This window comes from Engraulis encrasicolus, chromosome 14, assembly GCF_034702125.1.
Source record: "Engraulis encrasicolus isolate BLACKSEA-1 chromosome 14, IST_EnEncr_1.0, whole genome shotgun sequence".
Lineage (NCBI taxonomy): Eukaryota > Metazoa > Chordata > Actinopteri > Clupeiformes > Engraulidae > Engraulis > Engraulis encrasicolus.
In genome coordinates, this window is record NC_085870.1 from 37,653,879 (window position 1) to 37,671,121 (window position 17,243).

The following is a 17,243-nucleotide window of genomic DNA, read 5'->3' on the forward strand; positions in this document are numbered from 1 at the left end:
TGTTAGAGGACAGAGGAAAGGCAGAGATTTAGGAGAAATTACTTGCACCCGTTGTTGTAGGCTCCATGCCTCAACGGCGACATCTGGTGTAGTCAAGGGGTTACTGTAGCTCTGAGGATTGGCAATTCCAGGCTTGCGGTGAGAGTAGCCTACTGTGTATACTGTAGCTAGCATATTAGTTACTGTATTCTTTGAACTCAGTGGCTGTTTAATTTGACATTATGGTAGAGGTGGCTGCTGTGTGACACTGCACAGTTTGACAATACCTTTCATAGCCAGTGGGAAGTGCTTGAGGTTTGCAGGTTCAGGCCTGCTCAAGCTGCAGCAACAAGTGTGTACACTTTTGTGTGACAATCATTACATAATACTCCCAAAACCAATTCATGGTTATCGGTAAGTTATTATGGTATAGTACAGTTAGCGCACAGGGTGTTGCATACAGTCATTGTGGGGCAATGTGGGGTTAAGTGCCTTACGCAAGGGCACTTCAGCTATGGATCATTATACAGCAGCCTAGGAATTAAACCTGTAAATGTATAAAAAGACCCACTCCTTCGTCATTAAACCAGGGCAGATCCCCCCAACTTTGTCGCAGTGACTGCATTACAAACTGTAAAACTATGTACATTTTTCACAATGTGAGACATATTGCTTCCTTCTTCTCATAGGAGATGCAGCTAAGCCATGTAGCTATTCAGTGGGAGTCCATCTGTTACCATAGAATGCTGTGCATTCATGCATGATGTGTGTGTTAATGCAAAATGAAATCATTGGTGTGATGTAATCTACTCAGGTAAGGCCCTGCTTTTCATTCTTGTTTTATGAAGTGGTGAAGTTTCCCTTTTATCTGCTCCTATGGGCAATGTCTTTTACTTTTCTTGTCTTTTTGTTTCATAATAAATATAAGTGTATATTGCAAGCCCTATCCCTGCCCAACCCCACCCTCCGTTATTTTAATAATAAAGTTCTCTATAAATGAAATTCCTGTCTTATGTGCTAAGTTAAGCTGTCAATGCCTGCTTGTGATGATATTATAATGTTCTTCATTGGTATGAAGAATCTCTGTACTTTTTATGTGATTGTCACATGTAATCTTTGATATGATTTAAATACTGATCGGTTCATGCTCCTCTGTTTTATCACCATTATTAAGAAAACGAGTTGAGAACAGTATTCAGTTGACTCAAATGTTATCAACCTTGTAGAGAACACACCTGTATTTCCTGTATTTCACTCTACTCCGTTCATATTACTTTAACCCATTTTAGCCTGATGCTGTGTACTGTATACGTTGTTTGACTTTTGGTGCTAGAGCGACATATAGTCTACGGCTACGCTGCATTCAGGCTATTGAGATTTCAGGCTTTTTAAGTACAAATGTGGATATGTCAGAGCTGAATGAACACATTCGAATGCAACTGAGTGTTCTAGCTTCTAGGGTATGCATTATGAACCCAATGGGGAAAAAATATGTTTTTCTAGCTTAAAATGGACTCTTAAAGCAAAATCAACAAAGTTTTAAAAAATAATAATCATTTTATTTAAGTTTTATACATTTATTGCCTCAAGGCAACACTGTACCATCGTGGAACAAAAAACAATATTTCATTTTCATCTAATAACACGTAAGATACATCAAATCTCCTAAAAACACTTGCCAATTCAACAAAACACTTTGTTGCCACAATGTGGCCACATGGGCTGTAAGAGGACTCAAAATCTCTTTCTGTAGTAGAGCATGTGATGACCAACAATCTGGATTTTCATTGGCTTATCAAGGGTTAGGAGATTCTTAAGATGGTATAGAGCTCCCCCCAAAATGCCTCCTTTTTTCTTACAAGTGGGTTAAATGATCATTACAATGCAAGAGGATGTTCCGTAAAAATTGCATCTCTTTACATGATCCACGCACTAACATCCAAACCTTGAAATTGGCAACCCACAATTGCAGCTAAACTGTAGAACCTTAAAAGTTGTTAACCTTTTCAATTGTTAGGTATATTGAAGACACCCATAGACAACAAATTACTCAAAACGCAGGTATGAGTACCAAGGGAAGCTTTATTTTGCAATTCTACTTTACATGCAATTCATATTATATGAACTTTTTCGACTAGGCTCTCTTCACTCTTCATCTTTCCCCTAAAACAGAAACCAATTTGTAAAACAAAAACAAAAAAATCAATATAACGTGTGTATTACATTCAGTATTTAATGATATCCAAAACAGAATTTATATCAGCATATGCTTACCTTGCCAACATCACGGCTCTTGGCCCTCAGCTTGTTGACCTGGGACTCAGCAATGTCAGCACGCTCCTGAGCCTCCTCAAGCTCATGCTGCACCTTCCTGAACCTGGACAGGTGAGTGTTGGCCTGCTCCTCCTATGAAAACAAATGAAGCAAAGTAGTTGATATACAGTAATGCAGACATCCAGTCTAATAACAGGTACTGGAACATCCTAAGATGCATGCAGTATATGCATGTACAGTGTGTCTCAGAAGCGAGTACCCCTCTCATATCCGCAGATTGGTAAGTATATCTTTTTGTGGGACAGCATTATAGACATTTCACTGCTGAGAGGAGGGCCCTCAGTTGCAAATAGGTGTAAGTCTATTTTAATTTTAATACTAAGGGATGTGTTTGATAGGGTTATGATAAGGTCAAGGGGGCGTCTGTTCAAAGAGGTTCAGAACCATTGCTTTAGATCATGCCAAGTAGGTGTGGTGGTAACCAAGCCAGAAGTACAAAGAAAAATGTCCCATGCTTAAAAGTCAAGCATGGTTGTGGCTGTATTTTGAATTATTTTCTATGAACAACAGAATGAAACAGTTAGTAACCAGTTGTACACTGGCTACTAAGTTTCTTTGATGTTATCCTATGAAAATATGCAGAAATGTGAGGAGTGTACTCACTTCTGTGACACACTGTACTGCTGTAAATAGATCTCAGAAGATCCAACGTTTATACTCACAGCTTCCTCAGCCTGTCTCTTGTAGGCCTTGACTTTCAGCTGCAGTTTGTCCACCAGATCCTGCAGTCTAGTGCCGTTCTTCTTGTCCTCCTCAGTCTAATTTATAAAATATGAACCATAATTAAGAATATGAACATACAGATTCAATGTCGATTTTCCAATAAATGCAACCAGTTAGCTGTCTTACTTGGTAGGTGAGTTCCTTGACTCTCCTCTCATATTTGCGGACACCCTTGATGGCATCACTTCCACGCCTCTGTTCAGCCTCGATCTCTCCTTCCAGCTCACGCACCTGAAATTGTTAAGAAAGTTAACAGTAGTTCATAATGTCAATGTGTTCATCAATTTCAATCACAGATTGACTGACTTAACATCAAACATGTTCAAAGTACTAAAGATCATTTATAATTAAATGTGCTTTGGTTTATTCTTTTTATGTAACTTACTCTAGTCTCCAGTTTCTGGAGTTGCTTCTTTCCACCCTTCATGGCCAGGTTCTCAGCCTCATCCAGGCGATGCTGCAGGTCCTTCACAGTGACCTCCAGGTTCTTCTTCATCCTCTCCAGGTGAGCACTGGTGTCCTGCTCTTTCTTCAGTTCCTCAGCCATCATGGCAGCCTAAATATTCACCACAGTTAGCTAGAGGCCTGCTGTAGTCAATAATAATGACAAACTCATCTTCACTTTATTTCCTTTCCCTATCTTATTATAATTTCAATTGTTGAACATAGTTTGCCTGGCCGAACTACCTTTGAGAGGGTAAACTTTTTGCTGCGTCACAGGTCGTACTGTATGGACAGCCCAGGCTAGTACAGTACAGTATGCACTTACATCAGTGATGGCCTTCTTGGCCTTCTCTTCTGCATTTCTGGCCTCCTGGACAGTGTCCTCCACTTCTCCCTGGATCTGGACAAGTTCAGTCTCCAGCTTCTTCTTGGTGTTGAGGAGGCTTGTGTTCTAAAGAATAGCACCGCAAAGCACATGAGTGCACATGGATATATATATATATAATCAAGTGAACACTATCTTGACTTCACAGCACCGCAGAAAAATTAACCTGGGAGTGCAGCAATCCAACACGTTCACTGGCATCCACCAGTTCCTGCTCGGCCACTTTTCGGGCTCTCTCTGTCTGTTCCAGGGCAGCTCTCAGCTCCTCGATTTCGGCAAGCATTAAGTTGTTTCTGCGCTCCACCATGGCAACCTGCTCCTTCATGTCATCTTGTCCTCTCACAGCATCATCAAGGTGCAGTTGGGCATCCTGTGTAGAAAGGTAATACATGGTAAGCTTAAGTGTGTAGTATTGACAGGTTAAGTTTGTCCCATTGCTTGTTACGTCAACTCCCCTCTCGTTTATATACTACTGTTCATTGTGTATGCAGATTTCCGGGTTTTGCCATTGAAGAGTCTTACTTCACAGTGAAAGAACACAGTGAAATAACAGGTTATACCTTGAGCTGTCCTTGGATATTTCTGAGTTGTTTCTGGGCTTCAGCTGCCTGGCGGTTGGCATGGCTTAACTGGACTTCCATTTCATTGAGGTCTCCCTCCATCTTCTTCTTGACTCTCAGGGCATCGTTTCTGCTCCTGACCTCAGAGTCCAGAGTGCTCTGCATGGTTTCAATCACCCTCTGGCTGTTCCTCTTGATCTGTTCCATCTCCTCATCCTTCTCTGCCAGCTTCCTGTCAATCTCACTCTTGACTTGGGTGAGTTCAAGCTGAACACGAAGAATCTTGGACTCCTCATGCTCAAGTGTGCCCTGGACATTGAAAGGCAATACAAAATTCATAACTTAGATAATACATAGAGCATCACTACATTACAAATGCATACATTGACAGCATTGTTATTTAATAATCTTTTGAAGAACTGAAACAGATCTCTACCTCTGCCTCTTCCAGTGCGGTTTGGATTTCTGCTTTCTCACTCTCCACAGACTTTTTAGCCTTCTCAAGTTCATGGATGCTCTTGCCGGTCTCACCCAGTTGCTCGGTCAGCTCAGAGATCTCCTCTGTTTGGAAATGATTAATATAAATTAGCATTCTCTTTCTTTGAGGTGCAGACAACAGTTTCCACGTTTCATGTTTTAATAATGTGAAATTGACATACGTTGCAAGTTCTTGTTCTCCCTCTTCAGGGTCTCCAGCTGATCCAGAGCCTCTTCATATGAGTTCTTCATCTTGAAGAGCTCAGTGCCGAGAGAGCGAACCTCTTTCTGAGCACCTTCCAGCTCAGCTTGGCCCTCCTCATACTTCTGCTTCCACTCGGCCAGGACCTTGTAGTAGGACAAAATTTGACTTTAAAAATGTTCCTACCAATGGCAAAACACAAATACGGATCCATAGTTAGGAGATACAGCCTGAGGATGAATGTTTACGTGTATTAATTACCTTATCAAAGTTCCTCTGTTTCTTATCAAGGTTGGCAGCCATTGCATTTGCCCTCTCCACATCAATCATGAGATCCTCCACTTCACCCTGGAGTCTCTGTTTGGTCTTCTCCAGAGAGGCACATTTGGCATTCACAGCCTCAATGCACTCCTCAGCATCTTGGAGACGCTGTGCAAGCTTTTTCCTAACAAGAATGAATAATTTGAATGTTATGGCAATGCATTGCTTTGTAATAGATGCAGGTAATTGTGATGCTAAATTTGGTTCAGATATCAAATGTGTTCTTTACTTGGACTCTTCCAGCTCCTCAGTGCGTTGGATGGCATCAGTCTCATATTTGGTTCTCCACTGAGCAACTTCACAGTTTGCCTTGGACATTCCACGCTGCAGCTCAGCCTTGGCCTCCTGCTCCTCCTCATACTGCTCTCTGAGCAGGTCACAGTCATGACGAGCTGATTGGACAGCATGAGCCAGGGCATTCTTGGCCTATGGAAGAATTCATTATTACAATAATTAACTTAAAAGGAGCAGCATGTATAAGACAACCCAGATTATCGACTCAATAAAGATAGTAGAATATATGGTATTTAGTTAGCCAAGTGCCAAATAATTATATTTTTAATGTCCTCTTACCTTGGTTTCCTCCTCCATTTGCCTCTTGAGTTCCTCGATCTGCTGAGTGTAAGCTTGTTTGCCTCTTGTCAGCTGAGAGACGAGAGCTTCCTTCTCCTCAAGTTGGCGGCCAAACTCACCTTTTCATTAAAAAAAACAATTGAGTTACTGGCAAATACTAGTGCAGCAAGTTTTTTTTTTTTTTAGAAAAGTGAATATCCACAGATCATTGCAGCAGCCACAGATATGATGATATGATGTCTTCGTTCAATATTTTTGTTCTCAGCACCAATTAGTTGTCTACAGGGGCCTATACTACAAAGCTGGTTCAGAATAAGTTAAGGTTAAGTTAAGAGGTAAATTATCTAATAGAAGAGCCTGGAGTCCTCATTTTCTTAAGAAAAGCTCATCTATTAGATGATTTACCTCTGATTTACCTTAACTTAACCTTAACTTATCCTGAACCAGCTTTGTAGTATAGGCCCCAGATGTGCTCATACACTAGCCTGGTGTGTAGCTCCGGAGCCCCCTGGAGCGGAGCTACACACACTATCGTCTGGTAGCGCTGCCATTAACATGTTCTTCTCGAGTAGAAAATAAACGGAGCATTTATTGCTTAAATATCTACAGCAGCTCGCATTGATGAGTCACAGGACAGATTATAGACTGTATTGACTCTTAAGAGATGAACAGAAATCATTTTTGGAGGAATTTGTCGGTGGTGAGTTGCAATAAATGCACCATTTATTTTCTGACTCGAGAAGAGCATGTTAACGGCAGTGCTACCAGACGGTAGTTTGTGTACACACACGCACCGTCGGTGAGAACCAGGCTACTCATACATTGCAGTTTTACTTATTTCTTAGACCATGTCACACACCATTCTCTGTTTGGAGCCTGGCTTTCTGCACATTGATGTCATTCAGCTGCCTGTTGCTTTCATCGCTTTTGCTCTTAACTTCGCTCAGTTGATCCTCAAGGGTGCGACACATCTTTTCCAGGTTGGCCTATAAAGAATTGGTTATGTTAGAAGCAAAGATGGCACAAACAAACAAAAACAAACATTGACCTCATGTGCTGTAGTTTGCACTGTACCTTTGCCTTTGCCACAGCTTCCATATTACTGGAGAGGTCATCAATCTCCATCTTGTACTCGCTCTTCTCCTTCTCCAGCTTCTGTTTGACACGCTGCAGGTTGTCAATCTGCTCTCCCAGTTCCGCCACACTGTCAGCCTGCTTCTTGCGAAGAGCGGAGGCAGTAGCTTCATGCTGCAGGGTGGATTCTTCAAGATCACGACGAAGCTTCTGGAACTCAGCTTCACGCTTCTTGTTCATCTCAATTTGAGCAGCAGTGGCTCCACCAGCCTCCTCAAGCCTCTCACTGATCTCCTCAAGTTCCCTGGCAATATCAGCTCTCTGCTTCTCAACCTTGGCCCGAGCAGCACGCTCAGCTTCAATTTCTTCTTCCAGTTCTTCAATACGGGCCTACATTATAAAGTAATATTTGCCGAAATTAGGATAAGCAATTTATTATGAGGCTGACACAGGCTGTGAGCTCTGTTTTCTAGCCAACTCCCTTGTTTACTCAACAAAATACAAGAAAAAGCTAAACACCACCAAAGTTATTTATCTTCATAGTTTTATGACTGTGGTCACCTGGAGTTCCTTAATCTTCTTTTGAAGCTGGGATCCCAATGACTGCTCATCTTCAATCTTGCCCAGAAGTTGGCTGATTTCAAAGTCTTTCCTGTTAGGTTTAACACAAATGCAACATTGGTCATTGTTTTACATGAATTCTGGAAGAATAGATATAGTCATGATGGAGATTTTATATCTATATATAGATAACATATTTTACTTTTTGATCTTTTCTTCTGACTGCTGCTTGTCATTCTCCAGATCCATTATGGATTCCTGTGCCAGTTTCAGGTCACCCTCAAGTTTCCTCTTGGCTCTTTCAAGATCCATGCGAAGCTTCTTCTCTTGCTCCAATGAACCTTCCAGCTTTTATTGGAAAAAAACATTATGAATTTTCCAATTATCTTTGAGCTTAAGTATTTAAGTCAATAGATAGCAGACATACTCACATCATCTACTTGTTGCTCCAATTTTGTCTTTGATTTGGTGAGAGTGTTGACTTTGTCTTCCTCTGCTTGAAGGTCATCCAGAGTTTGCTGGTGTGCTTCTTGGAGGGATTTCTTCTCTTTGGTCAGTTTGGTAATGGCCTCATCCTGAGAGGCCATCTCCTCCGTCAAATTTTTAACCTAAATGGATGTAGTTTCATTCCAGTTATACAATATGTTGACATGATTTAAACTTAATGGTATATTATTGAACATAGATTAAATGCAACAGTGCCAGAAGTAAACCAATGGAATGTTTAGTATGTAAACCTTGTTTTCTGTGGCATGTTTCTCCTTCTCCACTTTGGCCAAGGTAAGCTCCAGGTCATCAATGTCCTTCTTCAGCTCAGAGCACTCATCTTCCAGTTTCCTCTTCTTAGCAGTGAGCTCAGCATTGATCTCCTCCTCATCCTCCAGCCTCTCGGTCGTCTCTTTGAGTTTGGCCTCCAGCTGGATTTTGCTCTTAATGAGTCCCTCACACCTCTCTTCAGCATCTGATAGACTTTCACCTTCCTGTGAATTTTAAGTGATTTAATTGACAGTGATTAGCACTTAAATAGTGTTTGTGCAAACGGTCTTCAAGTACTGTACAGCATGTACTGAGAAATACATGATATTAGCCGGATTCTCCTACTTACAGAGGCCACCTGCAACTGCAGGTCATTCTTTTCCTGCAACAGGGCAACCATTTTCTCCTCAAGCTCCTTTTTCTTTGCCAAGGTCTTTTCGAAGTCCACTTTCATCTTCTCGTAGTTCTCTTTCATTGCTGCCATTTCCTTCTCAGTTTCAGCGCTCTTCAGAAGTGGCTTGATCTTGAAGTACACCTTCATCCATGGCCAGGTTTTCACATTCATGAATGCGCGGATGTTGTACTGGATGGTGAAGATAGATTCTCTGTTCGTGGGGACATATATTTTCAGTGAGACGTAATGTTTGTGAACTCAGAAGGGGAGGTGTAAAATGAGCAAATTTCCAAAAAAAAAGAAAGAAAGTGGAATGCCATTTTAGATGTCTTACCTTCTCTCCATCATCTTGAGAAACTCTCTCCTCATCAGGTGGGCACGACAGAGAGCCTGAGTCATGGTCACCAGAGTGGCCAGCTTATCATCTCGCATCTCCTCAAGTGTACCCAACAGACCAGCTTTGAAAAACACCTATAGATACATTTAATATGTACTGTAAGGTCCATTTTAAAAGGTTACAGTGAAAAATACTGTTCAGGGCCAAGGCTTTTAAATGGATCATTTTAAATATGCAGCGAGAAATTAAGTTCTACAAATACAGAGTAAACTCTTCATTCAATGACACCTAAATTATCTTTGGTGCTGGTAAGCCTCAGGTGTTTTTTGTTTACCTTAGTGTGTCCAAATCTGTATTGACTGTGGTCCACATCAATGGAACCCAAGAGCTTCTCAGAAGCCTTCTTGTTGTCAATGAACTGGCCCTCTGGGATGACACTTGCATTCAACACTTTGTATCTGTAATTAAAGTTTTCCGAGTTAATTTATCTGTTTTGAACAACAACATCAGCAACAGCAACTGTCCCTTTTGCAGGTTGCAAGTGACAGTCAAACGCTAATGTAGTACATACAGGGTAGACCAAAAAAGTGGATGTGTAATTTTTAAAAAAAATCTCAATCATTAAGGACATGACTACACTCATCCGAATCCCTTATATACAATATCTCAATACAAAATGAATAGTAAACATACCTCTGCTTGAAGTCAGCGTAAATGATTCTGCTGGGGAAGCCCTTTCTGCAGATTCTGATACCCTCCAGCACACCGTTACATCTCAACTGGTGGATGACTAGGAAGTTCTCCATGAGACCTGGATCACAATTTTTAGACTTAGTATAGCATGGACAACATTTGCAAAGGAAATTTCACATTTTGTAATATCTTATAAATCTGGTTTTACCTGGAGTCTTAGACTCATTAGGAATCAAGCAGCGCACAAAGTGAGGATGGGTGCTCCTCAGATTGGTCATCAGCTTGCCCAAGTTCTCCTGTGGTAGGGAATAGTTAAAAGCACATTTTCAAGTTTGTTGAAAATAGTGAATAGTAAGAATGCTAAATTTTTTCTCATTATTGGTGTGTCATTTTAATATGTATTTTCTTTCTTCATAGACCATTTTACAAGACAGATAGGGTGTGGTTGGAAGATAGGATAGGTGTGTCCTATAAAATGTGCTGTGTTCATACCTAGTTATCATTATGAAAGGTCAAACTCTGCCAAAAGCTAAACTCACCCTAAACAGAGCAGACACTGTCTGGAAAGAGCCACCCTTCTTCTTGCCACCACCCTTCTTGCCGCCGCCACCACCCTCAGCTGTGACAGAGATACAACATCTAATTTAATATTCAATAACTCTCAGTAGTAGATACAGTGGTAAAGAACATACAGTAAATGCCTGTAAATGTTTTGTACCTTCAGCAGTGGTGTGAGATGCATACAAGAAGGCCAGCAGCTTCACTGATGACTTCTGGTACAGCTGCACAACGGAGTCATTCAATGGATCCTTGTTCTTGTCCAGCCAGCCACCGATGTTATAGTCCACAGTGCCAGCATAGTGCACAAGGGAGAAGTGGGCTTCTGCCTTACCCTTTGTTGGCTTGGGTTTCTCAAAGCACTTATTTTTACCAAGATGCTGATCATACAGCTTGTTCTTGAAGGTAGTGTCTGATGCCTTGGGGAACATGCACTCCTCTTCAAGGATGGAGAAGATGCCCATTGGCTATTAAAAAGATCAGTTTGGTATATTTTAGGATGTTTTGTGGGTACCACCTACACTGTAGGTATGTTCAACTCAGGCATACTGTATATGAAGAAAATATTGACATTAAAAACTCTTAACTTCACCTTCTCAATAAGCTCAATGCAGGCAGCCAAGTCCATGCCAAAGTCAATGAACTCCCAATCAATGCCCTCTTTCTTGTACTCCTCTTGCTCAAGCACAAACATGTGGTGGTTGAAGAACTGTTGCAGTTTCTCATTTGTGAAGTTGATGCACAGCTGCTCCAAGCTGTTGAACTGTTGGTTTAAAAGGGTAAAACATAAAATAAATGACAAAGCTAACATACAAGACATAGCCTACATTACAAGCAAAGGGCCTATAATTAGTAAGATTTCCACTTACGTCAAAGATCTCGAATCCAGCAATGTCCAGCACACCAATGAAGAACTGTCTTGGCTGCTTAGTGTCCAACATTTCATTGATACGGACCACCATCCACAAGAACATCTTCTCATAGACTGACTTACACAGGGCCATGACGGCATTGTTGACCTTGACAGGAGGGAAAAAACACCAATGAGGATGTCATGAAGCAACACAGAATTGCTAGTAAATACCAAGTTGTGGTCATCTGGGGTACAATTGAAGTTTTTTTTTAAAGTTCTGTAAGCAATAGAATAATTCTTACAGTATATCACGAAAGTGAATACACCCCTCACAGTTTTGCAGATTTTTGAGTAGGCCTATATCTTTTCATAGGAAAGCATTACAGAAATTTAACTTTGACACAATGATTAGTGACATTTTAACAACATATTTAACCGCTTAAATTTCTTGTTCACTCAGAAAAAAACAAAATACAGCTAAACAAATTTGCTTTAGATGGTGTCAAGAATGTGTGGTGGTAAACAAGTGAGTTTTACAAAAAAGGTGTATCCTCTCAATAGCCAAGCATGGTAGTGGGACTGACATGGTTTGGGGATGCATGAATGCTGTCAACATTGGCAATCTGAAATACACCTAAAAGAAACATGCATGTCAACATGCACTGTGACTACTGAAGCAGATCATGATATTCTCTATAGGATTGCATGCAAATCTCACACCAATCTATTTAAGCCCGATGCAGACTCAAAATGTAAAAGTTCAATGCGAAGAAAGGTTGAAACGTACACTGATGACCTCCCTTGTCATCCCTTTTCATTTCGTTTCATTTCGAGACGATTCGAGCCAACACAGCCCCTTCTCTACCGGATTTTAATCTGGGGTGTACTCACTTTTGTGAGTACATGTTCAAACATTAATGGCTGTATTTTGAAAAGGGATGACAAGGGAGGTCATCAGTGTACGTTTCAACCTTTCTTCGCATTGAACTTTTACATTTTGAGTCTGCATCGGGCTTAAATAGATTGGTGTGAGATTTGCATGCAATCCTATAGAGAATATCATGATCTGCTTCAGTAGTCACAGTGCATGTTGACATGCATGTTTCTTTTAGGTGTATTTCAGATTGCCAATGTTGACAGCATTCATGCATCCCCAAACCATGTCAGTCCCACTACCATGCTTGGCTATTGAGAGGATACACCTTTTTTGTAAAACTCACTTGTTTACCACCACACATTCTTGACACCATCTAAAGCAAATTTGTTTAGCTGTATTTTGTTTTTTTCTGAGTGAACAAGAAATTTAAGCAGTTAAATATGTTGTTAAAAGGTCACTAATCATTGTGTCAAAGTTAAATTTCTGTAATGCTTTCCTATGAAAAGATATACTCAAAAATCTGCAAAACTGTGAGGGTTGTATTCACTTTCGTGATATACTGTATTCTCATAGCCAACTCACCTGAGGAACAGTTTGGCCTTTGGTCACAAACTCATTTCCGACCTTCACTCTTGGGTAGCACAGAGCCTTCAGCATGTCAGCAGAGTTCAAGCCCATGAGGTAGGCGATTTTATCAGCCTCTGATTAGAAATAAAAATGTACTCATTATTTATTTATTTTTAGCAATTGGAGGGTTTAACATATCCCGAGAGTTTTGCCGAAATCCAGTCCTCACCCTCAGTGCCATCAGGCTCAGCCTGCTCCTCTCTCTGCTTCTGCTTGAACTTCATGTTACCATGATGCATCACAGCCCCAGTGAGCTTGTAGATGCCAATTTTCTCATCAGCGGTGAAGCCCAGGATGTCAATAGCTGTCTGTAAGGACAAATAGATAAACTTATTTTTTTGCTTCAATTTAATGTATGAAGCTTGCATTGACAGTATGCTTATTAGAATTTTCTATATTATCACTTCATCTATTTAAACATCTTACATCAGTAGCAATGAACTCCTCCACATCATTGATGCTCTTGACAGTGATTTCACCTTGGCTGATCATAGGGAAATCATAGGGGTTTGTGGTGATAAGCAGGCCCTCTGTAAATTAATAAATCAATAAATAACACATGAGAGGTGTTTGTACTTGGTGCTTACAGTCCTGTGTATAGTACTAGATTTTTTTTTTCAGATGTGTGTGGCAACATCATGCATTACCAATCAGCTCAGGCTTGTGCCCAGTCTGAATTTGGTAGAAGATATGGTAGCTCCTCTCAGCAGACAACTGGAATGTCACTCTTGACTTCTCCAGCAGATCTGTAAAATGGCATTAATAAATAACTAAATGTTAGTGTTTGCCTGGAGTTTTGTAAGATATTACAATAACTCAACAGAATGGTGACTTACAAGTTTCAATATCAGCAGAAGCCAGTTTGCCAGACGTGCCGAAATGAATTCTGATGAATTTACCCTGAATGATTTATATAGTAATAAATATGATTAACAGAATATATCAGCAATATTAAATGGAAAATTTTGAAATTAAATATTTCTATCTTCATTATGAATCTGAATTTTGATTTACATATACCTGTATGAATGTTTTTAAATACTTACAAAACGGGAGGAGTTGTCATTCCTCACAGTCTTGGCATTACCATAGGCCTCCAGTAGAGGGTTGGCTGCAATGATCTGATCCTCCAGTGATCCCTACAATGGAGCATAAACCATTTAGTGGACATTAGTCCCTGCCAGCTGACGATATTAGACTATAACATATGCTTATGAATATTTACCTGCATTTTGTTTTCAGCCTTCTTTGATCCTCCAGCAACTGCAATTGTTGCAAAGTACTGGATGACACGCTTAGTGTTGACAGTCTTTCCAGCACCAGATTCTCCACTGGTGGGGGGGGGGATCATAAAGTTAATAAATAATATAAATAACTAGAAATGCACTCAGTGCAGACCTCTGCCAAGGAAGCTGTTTGATAGAACATCTGTCTATGTTACACCGCATTTGTTCAATTCTTTCTGCCTACTTTTTGTTAGAAACTGGAACGTCAAATTTTTTTTTTTTTAAATCCTGGTTCTGGATAATGCTCTGGATCACCACCAACATTTAATCACTGTTCCTTTTGTCATTTCCAACAACTCCACAAAGTTTCATCCAAATCCGTTCATAACTTTTTGAGTTATCCAGCTGACAGACAAACAATTATTATTCAGGAATACATACGTGATAAGGATGGACTGATTTTCACGATCTGGAAAATAAAAAGTTTTCATATATTTGATATATAGTAGGCCTATGTTTATTGAATGTAAAACAATGGGTAAACAATCATAAAACAGTAGCCTATAATATATTGAATTTGTTAGACTACAGGTATTAAGGTTTATCCTCCAAATAATGTGTATGACTTCTCAGGTATCCTCACAGATGGGAGGATATGCTTTTAAAATCTCACCTTGGAGCATGAACTGATAGGCGTTATCAGAGATGGAGAAGATGTGGGGTGGAGCTTCCACTCTCTTCTTGCCTCTGTATGCGGCTACAACAGCACTGTCGTACACTGGGAGCCACTTGTAGGGGTTCACAGTAACACAGAACAGCCCAGAGTAGGTCTGAAGAGGAACCAAAGATCAAATTTTAGCCATGGAGTTTTATTTAAGAATCCGATATTCAACTAGTTAATGTGTCATGATGACATGTCATGTTGTAAGTGAATCTTACGTAGATCATCCATGCTGCGTAACGCTCTTTGAGGTTATACAGAACAGCAGGCTCGTGGAGGTGGGTCATCATGGCCATGTCCTCAATTTTGTCATACTTTGGAGGATTCATGGGGAAGATTTCATCCTCTTTCACTGTGAGAGTCTATAGAATCAAAGACATTTTTCATTACTTTATTACCTATTATACTACTACACATAGGCCTACATGTTTTTCTTAGTAGAAAGGTACAGTACATTTGAATGACTAGCTCATGGATACGGTACATGTGCCAGATGTTGACTCAAACATATAGTCCTGTAGGGATACACTTGAAGAGCTCTTTTCCAAAACGCTATATACACCATTTTTGACTTTTTGCATTTTAATATTGGAATTGACGGTTAAGTAGTCCTATAATCTATGTGTGAATTCTTGCCATTCAAATGTTTTGGGAACATACTTTTTTAACCTCTGTAAAATGCATTTTGCAATGCAATTCAATGGAATGCCCAATACAAAAATGTCAATTTCCCAACATTCTATAAAATGGATATATCTCATTTTGGAAAAGAGCTCTTCATTTATTATGTATTCATTATTATTTATTATTATTATTTGCATGTTCCTGGAAACTCAGTATTTTGCATTTTGTTTATATAATATGACAATCTACAGAGCAAAGGAAAATGAGCAGTACTGCTAGTCCCTTCCCCATGACAGTTTTCAGGAGGAATGCAAGTTTACAATAGTCCACTTACTTTACCACACAGTGTTTTGACAGTGACTTTGCCACCGTCTCTCTTCTCCAGAACGCCTTTCAGGTACATCTCATCCTTCTCAGTGACAAAGTAGGCAGTCTTGGCATCAAATGGTTTTGTCTGGGCCTCAATGCGCTCCCTCTCCGGTTTCCGGAGGTAGATGGCCGCAGGCCCAAAGCACTCCATCTCAGCATCCCCCATGGTGGCGCTTTACTGCAGAGGTGAAACCAAGAGGGAAAACTGACTGACCACATACAAGTCAAGTGTACTTTATTGTCAAAAATCTATGCAACAGGGTTGACACAGAACACGCACACACAATACACACTGATACATGAATTTACATTCTCTCTCTGACACATTCATTCACAAACACACACATGTGCTGTAAACAAAAGACTAACATACTGGGAAAAAACAGAGAGAGCCTAGTATACTGATGCCAGTATATTTTCCCTGAGCAATTGAGCCATCTGAAGCGCAAGTGTAAACACATACAGTATTCACACAGACGAGGGGCCTGGCCCACACAGATGCCCGCAACAAAACGGACATTAATCTGGTATTCAGGGCCCTGCCGTGGCCAACCGGTAGGGCACTCGTCTGCCATGTGGCCGACCCAAGTTCGATTCCCGGTCCGGGTCATTTGCCGACCCCTCCCCGTCTCTCTCCCCATTCACTTCCTGTCCACCTCTCACAATGTTCTATCATCAATGAAGTTGTAAAAGACCAAACAAATCTGGTGTTCAGGAAGCCTTTTGGCATTAAGTCCCTTACATAAGGTTACCTCCTCTATGGCTGTGGATGTTGGGAGCACCCTGAACATGTACACTACCAAGCCTCACTGTGTTGCAGATGCAGGAACGCTAAATTTGCCATTTTCATGGGTCCTAGGATTTTTACCAACGCCCCAGTATACATGTAGCCTACATACCCCACAATTCATTGTGTTGTACTATCCACCCTTTGGTCCAGTCCCTCACTGGTATACCATATGCAAATTAGATAATCATATGCTGAATGATACAATTAAACGATTTACAATAGGACAAAGATATGGGATAGCCACATGCCAAATGATTAGGAGGTCAGTCTGGAATTGGCAGGTTGCAGGTTTGAATTCCATGCCACATTGCATCAGGAACTGTAACCAATGCCTTGTAATAACTGTGAGTCACTTTTATGAAGTTTTTTCTTTCTAAAGCCAGTAAAAGTTTTGTACCTGACAAAAGAGTTAGAAGTCTTAATGAACCTCTTTAGTTTATCCAGTTAAGATACAGCGTTATCAGTTTGATCAAGTCGTAGGGCATTACTTAGGGTCCTGTGTTATGCCATAATAGAGTGATACTATGGTAGTTCACTTTTCAATGACGATTACAGCGTTCCACAGGTGGAACAGTGTGCATTATGGGGCTACATGAGTCATTTTGGACAAAAGCATCACCTACAGTAAGTGCTGTATGTACAATGTAATGTAACATTTCACTGAAAGGAGTTAACTTACGTGCTTGCTCCCTGCTGTACCTTTGATGTTGCTGGTGCTGGATACCAAAACAAAAAGGGGGAAAAAACAAGCATTTAAAACTGAAAATCAGTCAGCTCAATGTCAT

The 17,243-nt window shown here is 40.5% G+C and overlaps 1 protein-coding gene across 1 annotated transcript; it reads right to left on the reverse strand.

Moving 5' to 3' along the window:
* Positions 1–2,074: 2,074 nt before the first annotated feature.
* On the reverse strand, positions 2,075–15,822 carry LOC134462563 (myosin heavy chain, fast skeletal muscle-like). Its single transcript, XM_063215652.1, has 40 exons — positions 15,634–15,822; positions 15,332–15,344; positions 14,894–15,027; positions 14,628–14,784; positions 14,396–14,423; positions 13,954–14,059; positions 13,775–13,867; positions 13,565–13,628; positions 13,376–13,474; positions 13,155–13,258; positions 12,898–13,036; positions 12,684–12,802; positions 11,241–11,390; positions 10,964–11,134; positions 10,539–10,838; positions 10,353–10,427; positions 10,022–10,109; positions 9,814–9,931; positions 9,455–9,578; positions 9,118–9,254; positions 8,739–8,994; positions 8,371–8,613; positions 8,065–8,241; positions 7,836–7,981; positions 7,634–7,724; positions 7,073–7,462; positions 6,858–6,984; positions 5,999–6,117; positions 5,655–5,851; positions 5,366–5,549; positions 5,085–5,250; positions 4,862–4,986; positions 4,426–4,734; positions 4,032–4,235; positions 3,806–3,931; positions 3,422–3,592; positions 3,163–3,267; positions 2,976–3,071; positions 2,254–2,385; positions 2,075–2,142 (listed from the first exon to the last, which is right to left on the reverse strand). Exons 1-40 carry the CDS (start codon positions 15,817–15,819, stop codon positions 2,125–2,127), a joined length of 5,787 nt encoding a protein of 1,928 aa, XP_063071722.1. The 5' UTR covers positions 15,820–15,822; the 3' UTR covers positions 2,075–2,124.
* Between the last annotated feature and the right edge of the window lie 1,421 nt (positions 15,823–17,243).

Bases quoted from the DNA above. Each gene is read 5' to 3' on its own strand.
- LOC134462563 (XM_063215652.1), bottom strand. From the start codon at position 15,819: ATGGAGTGCTTTGGGCCTGCGGCCATCTACCTCCGGAAACCGGAGAGG. The intron at 7,982-8,064 runs GTGAGTATGTCT...TTCCAATAAAAG, and splicing joins TGGAGCAACAAGTAGATGAT to CTGGAAGGTTCATTGGAGCA. The intron at 5,852-5,998 runs GTAAGAGGACAT...ATTCTTCCATAG, and splicing joins AAATGGAGGAGGAAACCAAG to GCCAAGAATGCCCTGGCTCA.